The sequence below is a fragment of the Hypanus sabinus genome, chromosome 2, assembly GCF_030144855.1.
Source record: "Hypanus sabinus isolate sHypSab1 chromosome 2, sHypSab1.hap1, whole genome shotgun sequence".
Classification (NCBI taxonomy): Eukaryota; Metazoa; Chordata; class Chondrichthyes; order Myliobatiformes; family Dasyatidae; genus Hypanus; species Hypanus sabinus.
The window spans coordinates 196,121,000-196,146,672 of NC_082707.1; the positions used below are offsets into that span (position 1 = coordinate 196,121,000).

Genomic DNA, 25,673 nt, shown 5'->3' on the forward strand with positions numbered 1-25,673 from the left:
TTGTTATTACAACAGGGGTCTCCTGGTCTAGAGGCTTCTTGTGTTTAGAGGATCCATGATGTAGAATTTACTATAGTTCTTGATTGTTATAGTTGTGAGGTTTCAGCGGCATTTCCATGACAGGCCAAAACCCACAAGAAGATCAGTCAAGACCCTGAAGTAGTTCCTTGAGGGCAATAGCTGTAAATCTGAATCACACCAGAACAATTTGTTATCATAGAATCATAGTCCCTTCAACCCATGTAGTCCTTGCCAACCTGGTCTTCTGTCCAGTCCCATCTATCTGCACCTGGACCATTGCCCGCCATACTCTTCCCATCCATGTACCTATCCAAAATTCTCTTAAATGTCACAGTTGAACTCCATCTACCACTTCCTCTGGCTTGCTCCTCACTCGCACCACCCTCTGACTGAAGACGTTCTCTCAGATTCCTCTTAAAAACTTAATTGGTAATGTCTTCATTGTGGAAAAACATTTAATCTTTTGCAATTCATCCTAAACTTAAATTTTAAAACCTTTGTCAGTCCTTTGTTCATGGAAGTTATGTGTTTCATTTCACTAAAGGTGGCAGGCACAAGGGAAGAGTGTAAGATTTTTATTTGTGCATTGTGAGGTATAAACTTCTGAAACAGGAAGAATGATAGCAACTTAGCAGTATGATATTTTCAAAGCAGCCCTGGTGACCATTTCAGTTATATTTGAGTAACATTGTAATTATATTAAGTACTCCTTGTTGTTTACACAAAGCATTGCAGGTTATATGTAAAAGTATGTAAATGGCATACATCATCACACCACCGCGTGATACGTGCGCATCTCACTTAAAGTAAAAAGCAAGTTAGAAACGTATTTCAGACTCCCTTGTTTTTCTTTCAATTAGTTTTATATTTTGGAATTGCAAAGCATAACAGTAGTGATAAGTAAGTTTTAAACAAATCTGAGTTGAAACACAGAGAAATGCTTGAATTTTTAAAAAGTGCAGAGAGAAGTGGTTAAGTAAAAAGAAACAGTGCTGTACATGATCTTCAAAAAAATCAGACAGACCAGGTTGAGGCAAGAAACAGAAAAATTCATGGATTCGTGAACAGTGAGTACTGTAATAATCATAAAAAAGAACAGAAATGGCTGTCTACATAGGAAAGTTTGATGTGTTCAATTACTCAACAGGTAACTGGATATTGTATATGGAGCAAATTGAGTATTATTTTAAAGCAAATTATATAGCTGATGAGAAGCGAGTGCCAACTTTGCTGAGTGCATTTGATTTAAAGGCATATAATTTGCTTAGAAATTTGACTACAAACAAACCAGCTGAAATTAGCTTTGCTGACATAGAGTCATCGAGTTATAGAAAAGTACTGCACAGAAACAGGCCCTTCAGCCATCTAGTCCATACTGAACCATTTAAACTGCCCATTCCGATCGACCTGCACCGGGATCAAAGCCCTTCATACCCGTATCATCCACCATGTACATATCTAAACTTCGTTTAAACATTGAAATCAAGCTCACAAGTATCACCCGTGCTGGCTGCTCATACCGGGTTCTCATGATCCTCTGAGTGAAGAAGTTTCCCCTCATGTTCCCCTTAAACTTTTCACCTTTCACCCTTCACCCTTAACCCATGATTTCTGGTTGTAGTCCCAGCCAACCTCAGTGGCAAAAGTCTGCTTGCATTTATCCTATCTATACCTCTCATAATTTTGTATACCTCTATCAAATCTTCTATGTTCCAACGAATAGAGTCTTAACCTATTCAACCTTTCTTTATAAACCAGATCCTCCGGACCGAGCAAAATCTTTTAAAATTTTCTCTGTACTCTTTCAACTTTATTTACATCTTTCCTGTAGGTAGGTGACCAAAACTGCACACAATACTCCAAACTAGGCCTCACCAGTGTCTTATTCAACTTCAATGTAACATCCTTTTTCATGTACTCAGTACTTTGATTTATGAAGGCAAATTTGCTGAAAGCTTTCTTTATGACCTTATCTACCTGTGATGCTAGTTTCAATGAATTATGGGCCTATATCCCCTTTGTTCTACCACATTCTTCAGTGTCCTAACATTCACTATGTAAGACCTACCCTGGTTGGTCCTACCGAAGTGCCTCACCTCGCACTTGTCAACATTAGATTCCATCCGCCAGTTCTCAGCCCATTTTCCCAATTGATCTAGATCCTTCTGCAAGCTAAGATAGCCTTTCTCGCTGTCCACTACATCCCCAATCCTGGTGTCATCCACAAATTTGCTGATTCAGTTAACCACATTGTCGTCCAACAATGGACCCAGCACCGATCCCTGCAGCACATCAAGAGTCACAGGCCTCAAGTCAGAGAGGTAACCACCATCTACTGCTCTCTATCTTCTCCCACAAAGCTAATATCTAATGCAATTTACTTGAACACTGAGCGACTGAACCTTCTTGACCAACCTCCCATGCGGGACCTTGTGTAAAATGCCTTGCTAAATTCTTTGTGGACAACATCCACTGCCTTGTCTTCATCCATTGTTGATTGCAGAATACTTTAGGTTTCATAAGCGGAGAGAGTCCATTTCAGCGTATATGGCTGAATTGAAGAGATTGAGCACTGTCAGTTCAATGATTGGCTTAATGATGCACTGAGAGATCGTTTTGTTCGTGGAGTCTTACAAGTAAACATTTAAAGACAGCTTCTAACTGAAGCACAACCTACATTGAAAAGTGCAGTTGAAATTGTTGTATCAATGGAAACAGTAGAGACACAATTGAGTTGTAGTCAGAAATGAAAGTGAGCATGAACAAAATTACAACGTCTTATCAGAAACCTGCCTGGCCAAACAAATTGTCTTACCATTGTGGCAAGGGCTTACATACAACAGACCAATGCAGGTTTAAAAGCAAAACTTACTGAAAATGCAACGAAGTAGGATATGTGCAAACAGTATGTCAGGGAGACAGGCACTTGCAGTCTGGCAGAAAGCTATGCACCAGGTGCTGCATGACTGCCCAGGAATTCAGTGTTAACTGGATGACATTATTGTTACTGGTAAGAATGACAAGGAATGTCTCCAAAATCTCCAGACAGGTTATGGGCTCAGAGCATAATGCAACAAGCGTGAATTCTGTAAACCAAGCATCACTTACTGTGGTCACACCATCAATGTACAAGGATTACTCAAATATGCTGAGAAAATTCAAGCAGTGGTGAATCCCCCAAAGCTAAAGGATGCGTCACAGTTGAAATCCTTTTAAGGATTAGTCAACAATTATAATAGGTTCTTGTCAATCCTGGTTACTGTGCTCCACCCTTGAACTTATTGCTACAAATTGGGAAAAATCGGCAATGAACCAAGCACTATGAGATGGTTTTCAAAAAGGTAGAGGACATGGTCACATCAGACACTATACTCACACATTATGATCCACATCATCCATTGAAACTTGCCTGTGACACCACTTCTTACGGTATACAGTGCCTATAAAAAGTAGTCACCCCCCCTGAGGTTTTCTTGTTTCATTGTTTTACTACATTGAATCAAAATGTATTTTAAATTTGTTTTTTTCTGACACCGATCAATAGAAAAGGACTCTTTTGTGTCAAAGTGAAAACAGATCTCTGCAGTGTGATCTAAATTAATTACAAATATAAAAAACACAAAATAATTGATTGCATAAGTATTCACTCCCCCTTTAATATGATACACCAAATCATCACTGATGCAGCCAATTGGTTTTAGAAGTCACATAATTAGTTAAATGGAGATCACCGTGAGCAGTCAAGGTGTTTCAATTGATTGTAGTAAAAATACACCTGTATCTGGGAGGTCCAACTGCTGGTGAGTCAGTATCCTGGCAAAAACTGCACCATGAAGACAAAAGAATACTCCAAGCAACTCCATGAAAAGATTATTGAAAAGCACAAGTCAGGACATCGATGCAAGAAAATTTCTAAATCACTGAATATCCCTTGAAGTCAATCATCAAGAAATGGAAAGAATATGGCAGAGATGTAAATCTGCCTGAAGCAGTCCGTCCTCAAAAACTGAGTGACCGTGCAAGAAGGCAACCAGTTATGGAGGCCATCAAGAGATCTATGACAACTCTGGAGGAGTTACAGGCTTCAGTGGCTGAGATGGGAGAGACTGTGCATACAACAGCTCACACAAAGTGCTGGTGGAACTCAGCAGGTCAGGCAGCATCTATAGGGAGAAACGTTGTTGACATTTCAGGCCAAGGGCGCTTCTCCCTATAGATACTGCCTGACCTGCTGCGTACCACCAACATTTTGTACGTGTTGCTTGTTTTCCTCGTGTTTGACATACAACTGTTGCCCAGGTGCCTTACCAATCACAGATTTATGGGAGAGTGGGAAAAAGAAAGCCGTTATGGAATAAAAACCTCACATGAAATCTTGGTTAGTTTGCCAGAAGGCACTCTGCAGTCAGCTGGAAGAAGGTTTTATGGTCTGATTAAATCAAAATTGAGCTTTTTGGCCATCAGACTAAACACGAAAATAAACCAAACACCACGCATCATCAAAAACACACCATCCCTACCACGAAGCATGGTGGTGGCTACATCATGCTGTAGTTGTTGCCAAAGGTGAATCTACTAAATACTGACATGAAGTGGATGAATACTTATGCAATCAATTATTTTGTGTTTTACATTTGTAATTAATTTAATGTGCTTTGTAGAGATGTTTTCACTTTGACGTGAGTCTTTTTTTGTTGATCAGTGTCAAAAAAAAGCCAAATTAAATCTACTCTGATTCAATGGTGTGTGAATTAAATGTGAAAACTTCCAAGGGGGGGTTGAATACTTTTTATAGGCACCGTAAGTGCAGTCATGACACATGTTATGAGTGATGGATATGAATGTCCCATTGCCTTTGCATCACATTCTCTTACTGCTGCAGAGAAAAATGATGCGCAGATTAACAGGGAGGCCTTGAGCCTCATTTGGGGTGTAGAGCTATTCAACCAGTACTTAATGGGAGAGAGGTTACCTTCATACTGATCATCAACCACTAGCGTCCATTTTCAATCCACAGAATGGTGTTCCACTAACTGTGGTAGAATGAATGCAGAGATTGCTTCTGTTCTTTGGAGGATGGTTACAAAATTAGATCCAATAGGACAACTTATCATGGAAATGCTGATAGATTGTTCCATTTACACTTGGAAAAGGAAATGTCTGGAAAAATGTACTAAAGATTATCCCTTGATGTATTACAGCAATGATCCAAAGAGAAACAATAAAAGACCTCACATTGTCTCAGATCTACATAGCAACTTGCAGCAGAAACTCTCGTTCCCACATTTTTATCAGTGCCGGGATGAACTTCCCCTTGACGGCAGTTGCTTTAGGTGGATTAAGAATTTTTGTACCATCCAAACTGAGAACTAAAGTGTTGGAGGAGCTCATCTCTAGGCATAGTCAAAATGAAAGTGTTAGGTCAAAGTTTTGTTTGGTGGCCTGGGATAAATCAGCAGATTGATCAGCTTGTCATGCACTATTCTGGATGACAACACGTCCAGAAGATGCTATGAGCAGCACATCTCCATCCCTGCGAATGGCCTGCATTGACCTGGCAGAGGATTCATGTGGATTTTGCCAGACCGTTCATGGGCACGGATTTCTTGGTAGTAGTGGATGCAGCTACAAAGTAGTCAGAAGTGTCCCCAATACCTTCTATTACAGCCTCATTCACTGTTATGTATTGAGAAGAGTCTTTGCACGGACTGGTGTTCCAGAACAGTTGGGCAGTGACAATGAACCACAGTTTGTTGTGGAAGAATTTCAGTCATTCCTGAAAATGAATGGAATAAGATACATTGCATCTGCACTGTACCACCCAGCTATGAATGGCTTGGCAGAAAGGTTTGTCCAGACTCTAAAGAACGCACTCTTTCTTTTCTTTTTCAATTTTTTTATTGAATTTCATATATAAAAAAAACATAACATAATATTGTATTAAATAGGTTATGAGTACATTAAACTTAAAGTTAAATTAGTAACAAGATAACAATATATTAAGCTACCGGCAAAAAAAAGATCATATAATAATCAATCTAACCTATATTGATTATACATGAAAAGGATTAAGAATAGTCAACAAAAGAAAAAAAATATAAAAATACAAGAAAAAATATATATAAAAAATAATAAACCTAAACTAACATGGGCAATAATAATAGTTTATATGTATATGATAGTGTCAAAAACTCCGGAACTCCATACCAGAACAAGAATAAAAAGAGAAAAGGTCTGGAACGCACTCCAAGCAATATCAGCAGAACACACTACATGAACGGTGAAACAGAATCTCATTAATGTTCTCCTTGCATATCGTAATGTGGCATTCTCCACAACCGACAGCTCAACAGCTCTTCTGTTCCTGGGTCATCCCTTGCATTCACCCTGGGATCTTCTCAAACCCAACCTCAGAAGGAGAATGCAGGACAAACAGGTGAGACAAACTGGGGGCTTCTCAAACAAAGAAGTTCAATGTTTCACTCCCGGACAACAGTCCTGGTGGGAGATCAACATTGGGTACTTGGAAAGATTAAAGACAGAACTGAACCGCTCTCCACAGTAGAGGTTGCATCTGATGTCATCCGTAGAGGCGATCAAAGAGCATTGCTAGACAAGAAACATGGCCAGAGCTGTCAGAACCACTTCCTGCAGTCCTAGAGTCAACTGCTACAACCACCATGGATAAGGCCCCGGAACCTGAGATTGCTTCACAACCACAAGTCTCACCTGCCAGGCAGATTTTACCCCTAAAGAGTAAGAAAGCTTCTCTAGTGATTAAATCTTCAGGCCTAAATGAGACAATTAAAAAATTTGCCATGCTGTGGATGTCTATACAGTGGTCTAATTACGTAATGTATTAAATATATATATAGTTTGATTAAGCAATCTTTGTTGTTTACATAATGCATTGTGGATTGTCTAAAAGTACGAAAATGGCATACGTCATCACGCCACCATGTGATATGTTCACGCCTCACTTAAAGTAAAATCAGAGTTAGACTCACGTTTCTAGCTCTCCTGTTTTCTTTTCAATTAGTTTTTTATGTTATGGAGTTATAGGACATAACGGTGACCTATTAGGATACATAGAGTGATGGAGCAACCAACTTCAAATCCAATGTGGGTGGGAGATTCATCCATCTCTGTCGATGGATGCAGTAGGTAATTTGATAAAATGCATTCTAACAGCTTGCTTTGCATGCCGCCACATCAGTACATCAGGGTAGTACAAGGGCAAAGCAATAACAGAATGCAGACTACGATGTTACAGATACCAAAAGATACAGTGCAGGAACACAGTTAAGTACAAGGCCATGATGTGATAGATTGTGAAGTCAAGTGTTACCTTTATTGTACAAGAGATCTCTTCAATAGTGACATGACAGTGGGATAGAAGCTACCCTAAATTCCAGTGTTTGGTGACTTTAGGCTTTTGTATCTTCTGCCCAATGGGACAGAGGAGGTGGAGTGGGGGTGGGGGTGGGTAGAAGACTGAATGCCCAGGGTGGGAGGGGCTTTGCACATCTCCTATTCATGGAATGCTTAAGCAAGCATAAAATATTTTTGGCAATCATAAACAGCTTAAGTGTGGGTGGAGGATGTGTTATAACTCATTGCTCAGACCTCATGAGTTGAAAAACATCAGTAACAAATTTCTGCAGCCGTGCAATCAAGCCCTACTAATAGCAAATGTTGGCATTTTTGCAGCAAACCAAAACCCAATGGAATTAATTTGTGGTTGTCATAGTTCTCCTTGAACGTGATAAATTTGCCATTGAAATAAAATGATAAACAAAAGCAGACCGGAAATTATCCCAACCTGTTACAACAGCATACAGGATGATACGGTAGCAGTTAGCGTAATGGCATTACAGCGACAGCTGAAAGATTGGTGTCTAATTCCTGTCGCTGAGTGTAAGGAGTTTGTCCATTCTCCTCATGACCACATGGGTATCTTGTGGTGCTCCAATTTCCTTCTGCATTCCGAAGACGAAGGGTTTAGGGTTAGTTAGTTATAAGAATGCTCTGTTGTGCCTGAAACATGGCTACACCTGCAGGCTGCGCAGCACAATCCTTGCTGACCTGATTTGGCATAGACGATACATTTTCAATGTTTCAATGTACAGTACATATGACAAATAAATCTAATCTTATAACAGTAGAAAGGAAGTAATAAATCTTAGCTAGGTTCGTATTCTGTCCATTAACGTCAATTGAAATACTCAAAGGTGTACAAATCAGGATTCTGACTGGGTGACACCTGTTTTATCCTGTTGCATAAAGTCAAAAGCAACATGGACACATATCAGTGTATTTTAGTGGTAACTCTATTTTCAAACTAAATAGCCACACTGAGGACACAAATATTCATCTGTGACTCTGTGTAATAGTCAAATTACATCAGTCCAAAGCTATGTTTAGAAATTTATTACATAGCCAAATGTTTCTCAGAGTATTGATTTAAACGGATGCTGAAAATATTTATCTTCATAAAAAAATTGGATCTTTAATAATTCTTATGTTTATGGGCAACAACCTCTAGGTAAGGGGTTCCCAACCTGGGGTCCGTGGACCCCATGTTTAGTGAAAAAGAATAAACAGTCAATGTTTCAGGCTGAGACCCTTCATCAGGACTAATGAACAGTCTCAACCTGAAATACCGACTGTTTACTCGTTTCTATAAATGCTGCCTGGCCGGCTGAGTTCCTCCTGCATTTTGTGTGTTACTCTGATCTCCAGCATCTGCAGATTTTCCCTTGCCCTTGCTTAATGGTTTTGGTCCATGGGACATGGAAGTTTGGGTATCCAGTTAATGAAGCTAGAATCTAAGTCCTCTTGAACATGAAGTGTTATAAGAGGTTGGAATTTTGAGATGTTATGATGAGACCTCTGTAACCAGCACTTCTTCTTCACAAGGTTATACCTTCTGAACTTGGAAACAAACACTCCGTTGGAATTATACATTCTTGTTAATTGATCCATCGGTTGAACAAGGCTGCTTATTTGGGACAAGTCTTAAGGAACAAAATCTATTTGAGAAAATTGCTGGATTCCCTTTGTTTTTTGGGACATTATGCTACTTAGTTGGTGCGAGAGACCGTTGTTGAACAAGCTTTGATGAACTTCAATCATGCGCAGTTGTGTGGCTATTAGAAGATACACCATACTTAGACCGAGTAGTTTTTAAATCGTCAGTTGCATGTATTTGTGTTCAAAAAGCAGCAATTCTTGTCATTGATAGTTGGTGAGAAATAAGCAGTAAGACAATTCTGAATTGCTTTGCTCACTGCGGTTTCAAACATTCAGGTTTGGAGACGCAAGAAACAGCCACAAGTGAAAATAAAAAGATTTCAACAAGTTAGGAACTACGAATAATTTGAAAGTATCAACAATCATCTTGAATGTTACTATGAAAGTTAAGATTTGCAAAATGCAGTTGTTGATTGCACTGTATGAAGGCAGTCTATTACCTACACTAAGCGCCTGCACTGATTTTGTTCATTGTGTACACTGGATGAATTTCTCCGTTGATAACTATTAGGAACTATAACACAATTTTATAGCACTGTAGTGCTATTAGTAATGTTCTAATTTTTTCTGTACTTCATATAAATACATAATTTGTTACGCAGTTAAATGTAGTTTGTCTTTTTAAACTATTTCCCTGAAACTTTGGCTAATTGTGGTCGCTGTTTAATTGGGCCAAAATGTACTGGTCCCGATGTGCCCGATTAACTGGAATCCACCGTCCACTGAGAACTCGAGCTCTTACATCTTCTTCCACCAGTCTCTTAAACTTAAACAATCTCTCTCAAAAGATAATTGACAGGTCAGCTTTTTTGAAGTACGCTCCTAAAATGTGGAATTCAGTACTTAAAAGTATAAAGGATGCAGACTCAGTTGATCCTTTTAAACACCAGCTTAAAACCTATTTATTTAACTTTGCTTTTAACTAACATGGTTTTGTCTTTTATTTTCATGTTTGCATTCTATCTCATTGAACTGTATCTGTATGAAAAGTACTCTATAAGTAATTATTAATATTATAATCATTATTATTATATTCTACCCTATCCAAGCAAGATGATTGAAAGTCTGTAACCAGAGGAGTGCTGCAGGATTTGGTGCAGGGTCCTCTGTTCATCACGCATTTTAATGATTTGAAAGATCATGTAGATGGCATGCTCTTCTCTCGCTGCTGCCATCAGGTAGAAGATACAGGAGCCTCAGGACTCACACCACCAGGTTCAGGAACAGTTACTAAGCCACAGCCATCAGGCTCTTGAACAAAGAAGGATAACTACACTCACTTGGCCATCCATTCCCACAGCCAATGACTACCTTGTTATCTCAAGTTCTCGTTGCTTATTGCTATTTATTTAGATTTGCATTTGCACAGTTTGTTGTCTCCTGCACTCTGGTGATCTTTCATTGATCCTGTTATCCTGTTATAGTTACAATTCTATAGATTTTCTGAGTATGCCTGCAGGAAAATGAATCTTAGGGTTGTACAGTACAGTATGAACTTATGTATATGTAATAGAATCTGCCGTGCTTCGAATTTGCATGAGTAGTAAGCTTGCAGGTGACACCAAAACTGGAGTGCTCCATGGCAGGAAGCCAGTGATCCTCATGGATGGGTGTTAGGCCATCAGGGCCCATGAACGAGGGCAGGTGATCCCACAGGTTGGCGAGCCCTAGAATCAGAGGTCTGTGTGAGTCCAGAGTTCAAAGTTCATGATCGGTGTGTCCTGGGTTGAAGCCAGAGGTTAAAAATCGAAGCTCAAGGCAGCAAGTCTAGGCCCGAAGGTCTATGATTGAGGTCAGTGAGTCCAGAAGTCGAAGCCCAATAGTTGAAACCCCAAGGTCAGCGGATCTGGAAGTTAGAGGCCTGTTGTCTGTGAGTCTTAGAGTCTGGGCCAAGGACTCTGGAGGCAGCCTGCCTTGGGGTTGAAGGCTTGTTCTTATGTGAGTGTGAATTGGTGGGTAGGAAGGAGGAAAGGGGCTTGTGTTGCTGTTGTTGTGTTGACATTACCTGAGTTGTTGTGCTGAGCATTGTGGACATGCGCAGTTGGCGTTGAACTATGTAGTGATACTTGCAGGCTGCCTCCACTACATCCTTGGGTTGTGCTGGTTGAAAATGTGAAAAAGGCCTTTCAGTCTATGTGTGATAAATAAATGAATCTGAATGTAAAGTGAACAATTTTCCTCATAAAGTGAGTATTCTACATAGGAAATATCATTCGCCCATGGTACTTACTGTAACCCCTCTAATCTCCTTGATGAAAGGTTGGCTGGTGGCGCAGTGAGATCAGCGCCGGGCTCGAGAATAGAGGTTCACAAGTTCAATCCAGTGACAGACCTCACTGTAAAAACTCGACCTCGTAAAAAAAAAACACTGCCACCTCCAGTTTAAATTCCCACACGGAATATTGTGGAGGATCAAAATACCCAAACCTAAAGCCAATGTATTTGTTTCCTACCTACTCTATGTTATGTAGATGATAAGATCTCAGTGGTAATCTCCTTTTCATCCTTTTAGCCTCCTTTATTCTCACTCGACTTCACGTGACCTATCACCACAATAGATCTACAGTGGATGTGACCTCTTTGGCTCTTCACGCAGCCTTTGGTCACCTGGACAATACTAATACTTATGTCAGGATGCTGTTTATTGAATATAGCTCAGCGTTTAGCACAATAATTCCTATAGTTCTGTTCAAAAAGCTCCAAATCATGAGCTTTTGTACCTCCCTCTGCAAATGGATCCTTGCCTTCCCCACCAGAATCAGAAATAACATCTCCATCTTGATGACAATCAACACTGGTTCACCTCAAGGATATATGCTTAGCCCACTGCTCTACTCTCTCTGTACCCATGACTGTGTAGCTACATACAACTTAAATGCAATCTATAAATTTGTTGACAGCACAACCATTGTTGGCAGAATTTCAGATGATGACAAGAAGGTAAACAGCAGCAAGATATATCAGCTAGCTGAGTGGTGTCACAGCACCAACCTTCCATTCAATGCCAATAAGACTAAAGAACTGATAGTGGACTTCAGAAAGGGTAAGATGAGGCAACATACACCAGTCCTCAATTGAGGGATCAGAAGTGGAAAGAGTGAGCAATTTCAAGTTTCTGGGTGTCAACATCTCTGAGGATCTATCCTGGGCCCAACATATTGGCGCAACAAAGACATGATAGCGGCTATACTTCATTAGGAGTTTGAGGAAATTTGATATGTCACCAAAGACACTGGCAGAATTCTTCGGATGTACCACGAGGAGCATTTTAACTGGCTGCACCGCTATCTGGTATGGTGGGGGGGGGGGGGGGGGGGTGGGGCTAATGCATAGAATCGGAAGAAGCTGCTGAAAGTTATGAATTCAGTCAGCTCCATCATGGACAATAGCCTCTGTAGCATCCAGATCATGTTCAAGGAGCAAGGCCTCAAAAATGCTACTTCCATCATTAAGGACCCCCATCACCCAGGACAAGTCCTCTTCTCAATAGACAATAGACAGTAGGTGCAGGAATAGGCCATTTGGCCCTTCTAGCCAGCACCGCCATTCACTGTGATCATGGCTGATCATACACAATCAGTACCCTCTTCCTACCCTCTCCCCATATCCCTTGACCCCGCTATCTATAAGAGCTCTATCTAACTCTCTCTTGAAAGCATCCAGAGATTTGGCCTCCACTGCCTTTTGGGTCAGAGGGGTGAAAAAGTTTTTCCTCATCTCTGTTCTAAATGGCCTACCTCTTATTCTTAAACTGCGGCCTTTAGTTCCCCCCTTAACACCATTCCGGGCCCCAGACAGTCCTTCCAGGTGAGGCAACACTTCATCTGTGAGTCTGCTGGAGATGTCTATTGCATCCGGTGCTCCCGGTGGGGCCTCCTCTACATCGGCGAGACCCGACGCAGATTGGGGGACCGCTTCTTCGAGCACCTACACTCCATCCATCACAATAGACAGGACCTCCCGGTTGCCACCCACTTCAATTCTGCCTCTCATTCCCTTCTAGATATGTCCATACATGGCCTCCTCTACTGCCATGATGAGGCCAAACTCAGGTTGGAGGAGCAGCACCTCATCTACCGTCTGGGTAGCCTCCAGCCTGGTGGTATGAACATTGAATTCTCCAATTTCCGGTAATTCCCTCCCCCTCCCCCTTCCCCTATCCCAGGTCCCTCTCTGCCTCTCTCCCCTTTCAACTTTCTGCTCCTTTACCTCTACAGTTCTTTCATGCTTATCCCTCCCCACTTTATCCTTCCTCTGATTGGTTCTCCACCTGATGCCTCTAGCCTTCCCCCTCCCCCTATCTCTATTACTGGGCTTCGGCCCTCTCTTCCCCCCCATTCCTGATAAAGGGTCTCGGCCCGAAACGTTGGCTACTCTTTTCTCACGGATGCTGCTTGACCTGCTGAGTTCTTCAATCGTTGTGTACGTTTTCTTTGATCCACAGCATCTGCAGTTGTATTTTTGTGTTTTGGGCCTTTAGTTCTGGACTCACCCATCAGTGAGAACATGCTTCCTGCCTCCAGCGTGTCTAATTCCTTAATAATCTTATATGTTTCAATCAGATCCCCTCTCATCTTTCTAAATTCCAGTGTATACAAGCCCAGTTGCTCTAATCTTTCAACATATGACAGTCCCGCCATTCTGAGAATTAACCTTGTGAACCTACGCTGCACTCCCTCAATAGCAAGAATGTCCTTCCTCAAATTTGGAGACCGAAACTGAACACAATACTCCAGGTGGGGTCTCACCAGGGCACTGAACAGCTGCAGAAGGACCTCTTTACTCCTATACTCAATTCTTCTTGTTATAAAGGCCAGCATGTCATTAGCTTTCTTCACTGCCTGCTGTATCTGCATGCTTGCTTTCATTGATTGATGTACAAGAACACCTAGATCTCATTGTACTTCCCCTTTTCCTAACTTGACTCCATTTAGATAGTAATCTGCCTTCCTGTTCTTGCCACCAAAGTGGATAATCTCACATTTATCCACATTAAACTGCATCTGCCATACATTTGCCCACTCACCCAACCTGTCCAAGTCACCCTGCATTCTCATAACATCCTCCTGACATTTCACACTGCCACCCAGCTTTATGTCATCAGCAAATTTGCTAATGTTACTTTTAAATCCCTTCATCTAAATCATCAATGTATATTGTAAACAGCTGCGGTCCCAGCACCGAACCTTGCGGCACCCCACTGGTCACAGCCTGCCATTCCGAAAGGGACCCGTTAATCACTACTCTTTGTTTCCTGTCAGCCAGCCAATTTTCAATCCATGTCAGTACTCTGCCCCCAATACCATGTGCCCTAATTTTGCCCACTAATCTCCTATGTGGGACCTTATCAAAGGCTTTCTGAAAGTAATTCCTACCAGGAGGAAGGAGGTACAGAAACCTAAAGGCACACACTCAATGATTCAAAAACAGAGTCTTCCCCTCTGACAGCAGATTTCTGAATGGACATTGAACCCATGAACACTACCTCACTACTCTTTTGGACTACTTACTTAATTGAACTATTTAATATTTATTATCAAAGAATGTATAAATTGTACAACCTTGAGATTTGTTTACTCAAAAGCAGCCACAAGGCAAGAAACACAAAAGAATGCAATTTAAAAGAGAAAAAAACAACCCCCAACGCGCACAGAAAGAGGAAAAAAAGCAAGTCATGCAAACAATAGAAGCAAGCACAACAGCATTCCAAACCGAATTGAGTCCTTTAATCCAAATTCCCAGAGTGGGCCCAAAGCGTTGGTGTTCGGTTCATCATATTAGCGGGGCAAATCGCTGCAAAGTTCACAGACAGGAAGCAGAGCAGCTGGGGACAGTCTCACAGCTTTAGAGCTATGAAGAGAGGAGCCAGCATTTAAATTGTCCAAACGGCGAGTTGTGCCCGCATTAGGACCCGGGTCCTGCCAGAGCAAACCGCTTCAGGCCGAGAAGGTGCCTCCAAGTGATTTGCTTCAGACCTAGATTTCGCTGCCGATTGGCCATTCTTGACATCTCCAAATCTGCTTGGCACTTTGATCAATCCACCCTCGCCTCGTCTTCACCTCTCCGAATCATTCACTCCAGCCAGCACAACTCCAACTCCCAAGTGCGTGGATTTTGCAGCACACCAGCAGGGCACATCTCCTCTCTGTGGTGATAGTTTGCCTCAATTTACTTCAAAAAAACTGTTATTAGTAATGGTTTTATTCAAATTCCTTTGGTCTCAAACTACCAGTAAGCTGTTGCACAACTTCAATGACGCCATCATAAACCGGAAGTATATATATATATATTAGTAATTCATAGATTTAGTCACATGCCAGTGATATTAAACCTGATTCTGATTCTGACTTTATGCAGCCTCGACACACTTATTCAAAATGTACACTATTTATTTTACTGAATGGTGTTGGTTAAAATATTCTTTCATCCCTAAACTTGATGGCCAACAAGTTAAGTAAATATTCTTGGGCAAATAAATAGAAAATTACTTTTGCGAAAGGAGCCTGCTTGATTGGCACTCAGCCCAGCAACCTAACCTGGACTTGCTCAACTACTGGTACAAAGTGACTTCTTTAGATATCTCATACAAAATGCAATACAGGAATTTGCCATAACTCAATTGATCACACTCCCCAAACCCATGATTCCTACAGCGTGGGAGCACAAGTACAAAGGAAAACTTGGGGAACAGCACCATCTACGAATTATTATCAGTGAGCATTAGACTTTCTTTTGAAAATCTGTCACCGGTACTAAATGCTGGAACCCTCATCCTCGCAGTGGTTGGAAAAACATCACCTAAAGGGCAACAGCCCATCAAGAAAGCAACTCATTACTGTTGTGTGTTTAATATTTAAGTAATATTTGAGTAACCTTGTAGATATGTTGTTGATTAAGCATACTTGTTCATTTAAAATAATTCATTACAGTTTCTAAATAGTTAATTACAGGGACAGGTTACAATTGAATCCAAGGGAGATCAATACACTTGCGGGTAGATTTACGAGAGCTGTAGGTAGTGGTTTAAACTAACAGGGCAGGGGGATGGGAACCGGACGATAGGGCGAGAATGAGCCAGCAGGTTTACAAGTAGTTAATGAGCATAACATGAATGTAAGGAAGGACAAGCCAATGATTGGGTACAAATGCAGACTGAAGAAACAGTTAAGTTGTACCACAGAGGCAAAATTCAAAAGGGCAAAGAATGCAGGACTGAAGGTGCTGTATTTAAATGTGCGTAGCACTCGGAATAAGGTGGACAAACTCATGGGGCAATTAGAGACTGGTTGGTATGACATCGTGGGCATCACTTGAGTTGTGGCTGAAAGAAGGCCATAGTTGGGAGCTTAACATCAAAGGACAGGCGGGAAGACATAAGTGATAGTGTGGCTCTGATGGTAAGAGATGGAATTACATCTTTAGAAAGAGGTGACAAAGAATGTTGAATTTTTGTGGGAGGGGTTAAGAAATTGCAAGAGTGAAAAAAACCATTATGGGAATCATATGTAGGCCTCCAAATAGTAGTCAAAGTAGTAGTCCAAATAGTCAAAACTTATCCTTGGAAACAGAACAAGTGCTACACCTGCCCTCACACTTCTTCCCTCACCACCGTTCAGGGCCCCAGACAGACCTTCCAGGTGAGGAGACACTTCACCTGTGAGTCGGCTGGTGTGGTATACTGCGTCCGCTGCTCCCAGTGTGGCCTTCTATATATTGGTGAGACCCGATGCAGACCGGGAGACCGTTCCGTGGAACACCTATGCTCGGTCCGCCAGAAAAAGCAGGATCTCCCAGTGGCCACACATTTTAATTCCGCGTCCCATTCCCATTCTGATATGTCTATCCATGGCCTCCTCTATTGTCAAAATGAATCCAAACTCAGGTTGGAGGAACAACACCTTATATACCGGCTGGGTAGCCTCCAACCTGATGGCATGAACATTGACTTCTCTAACTTCTGTTAATGACTCTTCTCCCCTTCTTATCACATCCCTGACATATTTAGTTGTTTGCCTGTTCTCCATCTCCCTCTGGTGCTCCCCCCCCCACTTCTTTCTTTCTCCCGAGGCCTCCCGTCCCATGATCCTTCCCCTTCTTCAGCTCTGTATCACTTTCGCCAATCACCTTTCCAGCTCTTAGCTTCATCCCACCCCCTCCGGTCTACTCCTATCATTTCGCATTTCCCCCTTCCCCCTCTACTTTCAAGTCTCTTACTATCTTTCCTTTCGGTTAGTCCTGATGAAGGGTCTCAGCCCGAAACGTCGACTTCGCTTCTACCTATAGATGCTGCCTAGCCTGCTGTGTTCTACCAGCATTTTGTGTGTGTTGTTGTTTGAATTTCCAGCATCTGCAGATTTCCTTGTGTTTGCTGTCAAAATATGGGGTTAAGATTGCAAAGAGAGCTGGAAAAGGCATGTAATTAAGGTAATGACATAACTGTAATGGGGGTCTTCAATATGCATGGGGATTAGGAAAATCAGGTTGGTGCCAGATCGCAAGATAGGGAATTTGTTGAATGCCTACAAGATGGCTGTTTAGCTTGAGCCTACTTGGGGAGATAGCAAGATAGCTTGTGCTTGAGCCTACTTGGGGAGAGGCTATCTTAGATCGGGTGTTTTGTAATAACCCAGATCTTAATAGGGAGCTTAACATAAAGGAACCCTTAGGAGGTAGTGATCATAACATGATTGAATTCATACTGCAATTTGAGAGGGAGAGAAGCATAACTCACATGTATCAGTATCACAATGTAATAAAGAGAATTACAGAGGCATGAGAGAGGAGTTTGCTGAGGTGCGTTGGAGGGGGATACTGACAGGGATGACAGCAGCGAAGAAATGGTTGAAGTTTCTGAGAGTAGTTCATAAAGCACAGAAGAGATATGTCCCACAGAAGAAGAAATTCTCGAATGGCTCTGGTAGAAAACTGTAGCTGACAAGGGAAGTTAAGGACAGCATAAAAGCTCAGGAAAGGGCATATAAAGTAGCAAAAGTGAGTGAGAAGTTGGATGATTGGGAAGCTTTTAAAATCCAAAAAAAGCTACTAAAAAGCTATAAGAAAGGAAAAGATGAAATATGAGGGCAAACTAGCAAATAATATAAAGCAGGATACCAGAAGCTTTTCAGTTTTTATATAAAGAGTAAAAGGGAGGTGCGAATTGATACTGGACCATGGGAAAATGATGTTGGTGAGGTAGTAATGGGGGACAAAGAAATAGCAGATGAACTTAATGAGTACTTCGCATTTGTCTTACTGTAGAAGACACTAGCAATGTGCCAGAGGTCTGTGAGTGTCAGGGAGCAGGAGTGAGTGCCATTACAAACTTCTTAAGGTAGATAAGTCACCTGGGGCAGATGGACTACATCCCAGAGTCATGAGAGAGGTTTCTAAAGAGATAACGGATGCTTTGGTCATGATTATCTCAAGAATCACTTGATCTTGGCAAGGCCCCAGAGGACTGGAAGATTTCAAATGTCACTCCACTCTTTAAGAAGAGAGGAAGGCAAAATAAAGGAAAGTATAGACTAATTAGCTTAACCTTGGTGGTTAGGAAAATGTTGGAGTATATTATTAAGCATGAGGTTTCAGGGTACTTGGAGACTAATGGTAAAATAAGTCAAAGTCAGCATGGTTTCTGTAAAGGGAAATCTTGCCTAACAAATCAGTTAGAGTTCTTCGAGGACGTAACAAGCAGGAAGGACAAAGGAGAGGCAGTGGATGTCATTTACTTTGATTTTCAGAAGGCGTTTGATAAGGAGCCACACACAAGGCTGCATACCAGGATAAAATCCTATGCCGTTACAGGAAAGGTACTGCTATGGATAGCGGAATGGCTGACAGCAGGAGGCAGCCAGTGGGAATAAAGGGGCCTTTTCTGGTTTGACGCCAGTGACTACTGGTGCTCCTCGGGGTTCAGTATTGGGGCACTGCTTTTCCCATTGTTTGTCAATGATTTAGATAATGGAATTAATGACTTTTTGGCAAAGTTTGTCGATGATATGAAGATAGGTGGAGGGGTAGGTAGTGCAGTAGGACTTAGACAAATTGGAAGAATCGGCAAAAAAAGTGGCAGATGGAATACAGTGTTGAGAAATATAGGATAATGTATTTTGGTCAAAAGAACAATAGTATGGACTATTATCTAAATGGGGAGAAGATTCAAACATCAGAGGTGCGGAGGGATTTAGTAGTCCTCGTGCAAAACACCCAGAAGCATAATTTAATAAAGTTCTGTGGTAAAGGAGGCAAAAGCAATGTTGGCATTTACTTCAAGGGGAATAGAGTATAAAGGCAAGTAGGTAATGCTGAGCCTTTATAAGACAGTAGTCAAGTCACACTTGGCGTATCTTCAACAGTTTTGGGCCACATATCTCTGAAAGGATGTGTTGTCGTTGGAGAGAGTCCAGAAGAAGTTTACAAGTATGATTCTGGGAATGAAGGAGTTAACGTGTGGAACATTTGTGGGCCTGTATTCACTGGATCTGGGATGTGGGAGGATCTCTTTGAAACATACAGAATGTTGAAAGGAGTAGATAGTGTGGATATGGAGAGGATGTTCCCTATGGTGGGAGTGTCCAGAAATAGAGGACACAGCCTCAAAATAGAGGGGAGACCCTTTAAAACAGAGGCAAGGAGGAATTTTTTAGCCAGAGAGTATTGAATCTGTGGAATGCTGTGCCTCAGACTGCAATGGAAGTCAACTCTGTAGGTATATTTAAGTGAAAGTTGATCAGTTCCTGATTGATCAGGGGATGAAAGGATATGGCGAGAAGGCAGGTGTATGGGGTATGTCTCATGGCCTTATGGTCTTATATGTATAAATAAGTAAATTGCATACATCGTGCATACGTGCATACATTGCATACGTGCGTGCCTCGCTCAAAGTAAACTCGAAATTAGACCTGCATTTTTGACTCCTGTGTCTTATTTTGAGTTAGTTTAATGTTTTGAAGTTATGGAACATAAGAACTATCATCTTCTCAAGGGCAATTATAAGTGTGCATTGAATGCTGACTTTGGCATGTTTCAGTTAAAAAATTAGAGATCACTATTTCTTAATTACACCAACTGACTCACCCAACAGTCTTTGACCATCTGCAAGTCGGAAGAGTGATTGAATGGTCTCCATTCATACTGGATGAATTCAGTTCCAACAATACTCCTAACAAACACAATATCCACTGACCAGTCTGAACATCCATTCCCACCACACTCACTGTCTGCAATGAGTACTACCTGCAAACCTAATTACAATTAGGTTGCTTTGACAACATCTCCCAAATCCATGATATCTTCCATCAAGATAGGCAATGGCAGCAGACATGTTTGCCAGTACCTCCTTCCAATATTTCTGTCCAAGACAGAGACTATTGGAGTTTAGAAATATCAAGGACACCCACCATCCAGGTCATGCTTTCTTTTTGCTGCTGCTATCAGGAAGGAGGTACAGGAGTCTCAGTTCCCACACCACAAGGTTCAGGAACAATTACCCTACAAACATCAGGTTCTTGAACCAGAGGAGACAACTTTACTCACTGGAACACTGACTGATTCCCGAACTTATGGACTCACTTTTAAGAGCTCTACAGCTCATGTTCTCAAAATTTAATGCCTATTTATTTATTATTCTTATTATTTCCTTTCTTTTTTGTGCGTGCACAGTTCATTGTCTTTTGCACATTGGCCATTTGTCTTTGTGGTGTGCAGTTTGTCATTGAAAGTATTTTACTTCTTTGTATTTACTGTGAAAACCCACAAGAAAATGATTATCAGGATTGTATATGGTGACATAAATGTACTTTGATAACAAGTTTACTTTGAACTTTGATATTGTATTGTTTGTTCTTTAAATCCTGGAACACCCCACTCAACAGTACCATGGGAACACTTCCATCAGATGGAGTATAGGAGTTCAAATGGCACCTCACCGCCACCTGCCCAAAGGGCAATTATAGGTAGACAATAAACATAGGTATTTGTAGTGAAATCCGGACTCAGAGTCATGGTTCTTCAACCCAACTCATCCATGCCAACTGTGTTGTCCAGTGAACTAGTTCCCATAGCCCTCTGAACTCCTCCCACCTGAGTACTCATCTAGGTGGCTTTAAAATTCCAGACAAAATGAATTTTTAAAGAAGTATTGCCTAATTACCTTATGTCAGCTTGGCTCCATCAACAAACCAGGGTCTGTGACATTAAATCTCATTGACAATTTGAGAATTTGAATTCATTTTGATCGTTACAAAGATGAGAAGTTTGTTAAAAGTCAGAAATCAGCCTTTGACATTTTCATAGAAATGAATTAATGCCCTGTCGTGATGGAAATCTGACACTCTAATAGTTCTGGGCTTTCCAGTCCAATGCCTATGACTCAAGTGCTTATGGACTGGTCTAACAAGACTCTCAGCTGTGTTAAATGGATGCCAGCGATTAAACTGGGCACCTGCCATGATGATCTGATCTTCTAATGACGGTAACATACTGAGAAGGAAATCAACAAGGATGTTAATCTCACAACATATTAGCTATGCTTAAATAAAATCAGAATCAGATCAGGTTCATTATCACAGTGTGAAATTTGTTGTTTTGTGGCAGCCATGTAGTGCAAAGAACCCAACGAGTTAGGGTTCATGGGTGCTCAGACCATTCGTAAACCTGATGATGGATGAGAAGAAGCTATTCCTGAATTGATGGGCTGAATGGCCTGATTGTGCTCTTCTGTCTTATAGTCAAATCATTGAGTGTTTCCTTTCAGGCTCCCTGATGATATTAACAACATGAGGGTGTGTCCTGAGGGTCCCTAGTGATGGATGCTGCCTCCTTCAGGCACTGTATGTTTCAGGTGTCCTCAATGGTCGGGAGGGATACCCAACACCCTTCCCTGCGCTGCACCCCTGTTTTGAAGAAAAAAGTTTCTGGATAAAATCTCATTTGTATCCTAGACATTTCTACTGTTAAATACAAGCCTTGAATGAGCCTGCTGCCTTGGCTTCATTCAGTTTTGCAGTGAATGTGCTTTACATTTTATTTCTCTCATGTGTTAAGTGCCAACTTCGGTCATTTCTTCCAAATTATACCAATTACTTTGGAGCCATATTTTTTTTTCAGTCTGGCAATGTGGATCCACCTTTCTCTTCACTGAAACATGTATTTGAAATGCTTATTCCAGGTCTGCTCTTTGCTTCCCAAGTGTATGTCGATAAATTATATTATTCAGAGAGAATTGGATACATGGTGGTTTTTATTCAAAAGGTGAAATTGTGAATGACTGAATTCCTTTAGGCATTGGAAAAATAGTTAATAAACACTAAATAGTTTGCTCACAGTCATGGAGACTGGTAATCTATGAAAGATAACTAAACCAATCCCAACTTGCATCAGTGCTCTAACGAGCAACGGAACCATACAAAAATCCAACAGGTTAATCGTGTCTTTTAAAGAAGGAAACCTGATGTCCTCACCTGATCTGGTCTTCTTGTGTCTCAACCTATTGCTAGCATGACTAATGCCTTGAATAGTTCACTTTGAGAAGACATTTTACCACCAACAACTATTGCCTCATCAGCTCATTTTCCTGAGCTGAATCCTCAGTGGAAGAATTTACCCGCAGCTCTTCAAAAAGCACCCATCAGCGTTAACTGAGAACTGTCCTACATGGTTATATAAAACCAATAAATTACCAATCCCAATAGATGTATTCCAGCTGCTGAAAGTTATTAAACCACCTAATTTAGTTCTTTAAGAGTCTTGGTGCAGACAAACAGGAGATTTCACGTTAAAGTTTAATTGTTATTCAATCATACATGAATACTCATGAAAGCAGCAAAATGAAACAATGTTCCTCTGGAGCCTGGGTGCAAAACACAGTACCAACAGTCACACACAGCACAAGACACATGTACCACATAAGATTATGACAGTAGTAGACAGTCACAAACAGTAAGCCCGAGTGTCATGTCCATGGTGCGTGGCATGTTGTCCTGGAGACATGTTTCTGGAAGAACAAGCTCTCAGCAACATACGTATTCTACAACATAAAGGATGTAGTTGATTTTTGAGTAGAATCTATGGTCCCTTCCTGTTGGTTAACACACTCTATGGTCACTTCAGTATTTCCAATTAAATGCCTCTGTTATCCCATATGATGCACAATTCCAGATATGAAGTATTTTTTCCTTGAAGATTATCCCCGACATTGGAACTTTCTATCCATCCTGTACTTGTGGGTTAATTTGATGTGTTTCCTTTGGATTGCTGCTGTTAAGTACTTCACACAACTCAATGAGGCCTAACTCCATATAAATTCTATGGTTCTATGTCCTTCCAATTCAGGTGATTATAAAGATCACAGCAAACCGAAGGCACATAGCACCTACAGGCAGAGGACTGCCTTTGGCACAGACTCATACAGAAGTAGGAACATTAACTGGGCTCGACCACCAACATAATGGAACTAAGAACTGTACACTCCTGGGCCACTTTATTAGGTACACCCGTACACCTGCTCTTAATGCAAATATCTAATCAGCCAATTGTGTGGCAACAACTCAATGCATGAAAACATGCAGACACAGACAAGAGGTTCGTTTGTTGTTTAGATTTTTTTTAGCATGTCACACCAGACAGTCAGCCATTCTTGTCTGGCGCGTAGTGTCAGCATTGGACTCCTTTCAGATTAACCGGGTCACGATATGAACGTTCCTGACTCAACCTTTGTTTTTTTTACGAGGCCGAGCGGCTAGCTCAACGCTCAACCCAGCACGGATGGAAAGCGTGCTCAGGGGTGGCCCGACTTGGATTCGAACTCGGGAGCCTTCGGTCCGGAGTCCGGCGCTGATGCCATTGCGCCACCAGCTGGCCAGATCAAACATCAGAATGGGGAAGAAATGTGATCTAAGAAACTTTGATGGCGGAATGTTAGTTGGTGCCAGATGGGGTGGTTTGAGTATCTCAGAAACTGTTGAACTCATGGAATTTTCATGCACTTTAGAGTTTACAGAGAATGAATGGTGTGAAAAACTAAAGCCTTCCATTTCTTCTAGCACCTGCAGTTTCTCTTGTCTTCACTTGACCTAACTTTATTCTTTATTCCTTTAAATTTCTTATTTTTATCTGCACCCTCTAATTCTTGGACTCTCTGTTTGCAGTGTGTGCAACTTTGTTTATCTTGTCTATGGTGAGGAAGGCTTCCGCTTTGAAACTTTGGCACAAAATTCTCCCTGTTTTAGTACATCAAGATGTGACAAAGCCTCCATATATCATGTACCAAAACTTGCATTGTTACTCTAATGCTAGGTTTTCAAAATATTAGAGGAGGGTCATTTAGCCCAATGCATCCATACTGTTGAAGGCCACTGTCTTTTTTTAATAACATTTTTATAAGGTTTGTACTTTTGAACAAACTCATGTATTTTTCACAGTCACTGGCAGAATGCAGTATAGCAGCTAAACTAACAGTTTATCCTTTTCTCATTTTCATTGTTTAAGCATTAGTAACTTACCTATATGATGTAATTGTTTTAATTATGTAGCCTATTAACTAATTTATCTCTATCTAAGGAATTTCTCTTATCTATAAAAGTGATAGATTTTTCAGAAGTGCCATTTTTATTCTTTTCTCTATTCACCTCAGCATCGTCTCTCTGCTCTTTATTTAGCTTGCTCAGTATTTGTATGCTTCATTGTATTGTAAATTAAACTGAAATCTTGGAATTAAGATTGATCGTCATTCCTGATTCCCAGAGGAACCCTAAGGATCAGAAAGTAAACAGAAATCCAACAATCCTAATCAATGTGCTTTAGTTTGGTTCTTTTTTTCATCTGTTGGTCCATATGTCTGCTGGTTATGGCTTATTGAGTAGTGATTTTCCTGTAAAATAATGATGGCTAAAATGCTTCCGTCTCAATACCCCACTTCTTTCAAGTTAAAAGTCATGATAACATGGAACTGAGCAGGTAAATTTATTTTTTGGCAAATAAGCCCTTGATAATTAAAACGATCACTTACCCACACAGTTGTTGTTTTCATCCACAGTGTAACCAAAACGACAGATCAGAGATCTAGCTCGGGCAGGATATCTGGGAATGGAGGCCGGCTGGTAGACCGATGAACTTTGTGTTTCTGAGTACCTTGATTGTGAAGACATGGGGTAAGATGGATTGGATGGTCCATTTGCCAAAACGAGTGCAGCAGTCCTTGGCAGGCACAGGTATCCACCATTGTGATTAATGCACCTCATGTCCCCTTTGCAGGCATCTGGGATGGTTTGGCACTCATTAATATCTGTAGAAGGGCAGCAAGAAAAAAACAGTTGAGAGGCTATGCTGACTCGGATTCGTTGTCAGAGGACTATTTAATCATTTCACCCTTCATAAAGATGTCATTCATGGCTCAGTTGATAGCAATTTTCATCAGAGTCAACTCTGAGTTTCACTTCTAACACAAGAACATAAGAAAATAGGAGTGGGAGTAGGGTGCCAGGTCCTTCAGGCCTGCCTCAACATTCATTATGATCAGGGCAGATCTACAGAGGCCTCAACTCTTTTCGTTCTAGTTCCCCATCAGCCTCATTTCCACAGACCTGCAAAAATGTATTCCACTCGAGCTTAAATAGTCCTTA

General features: G+C 41.1%; 1 protein-coding gene across 1 annotated transcript in view; it reads right to left on the minus strand.

The window, feature by feature from the left end:
- fbln5 (fibulin 5) overlaps positions 1-25,673 on the minus strand; it is a 115,640-nt gene that overhangs the window by 67,062 nt on the left and 22,905 nt on the right. The window contains exon 4 of the mRNA XM_059962272.1: positions 25,061-25,336. Within this exon, the coding sequence (XP_059818255.1) occupies positions 25,061-25,336 (276 nt within the window). The remainder of the gene's footprint in view (positions 1-25,060; positions 25,337-25,673) is intronic.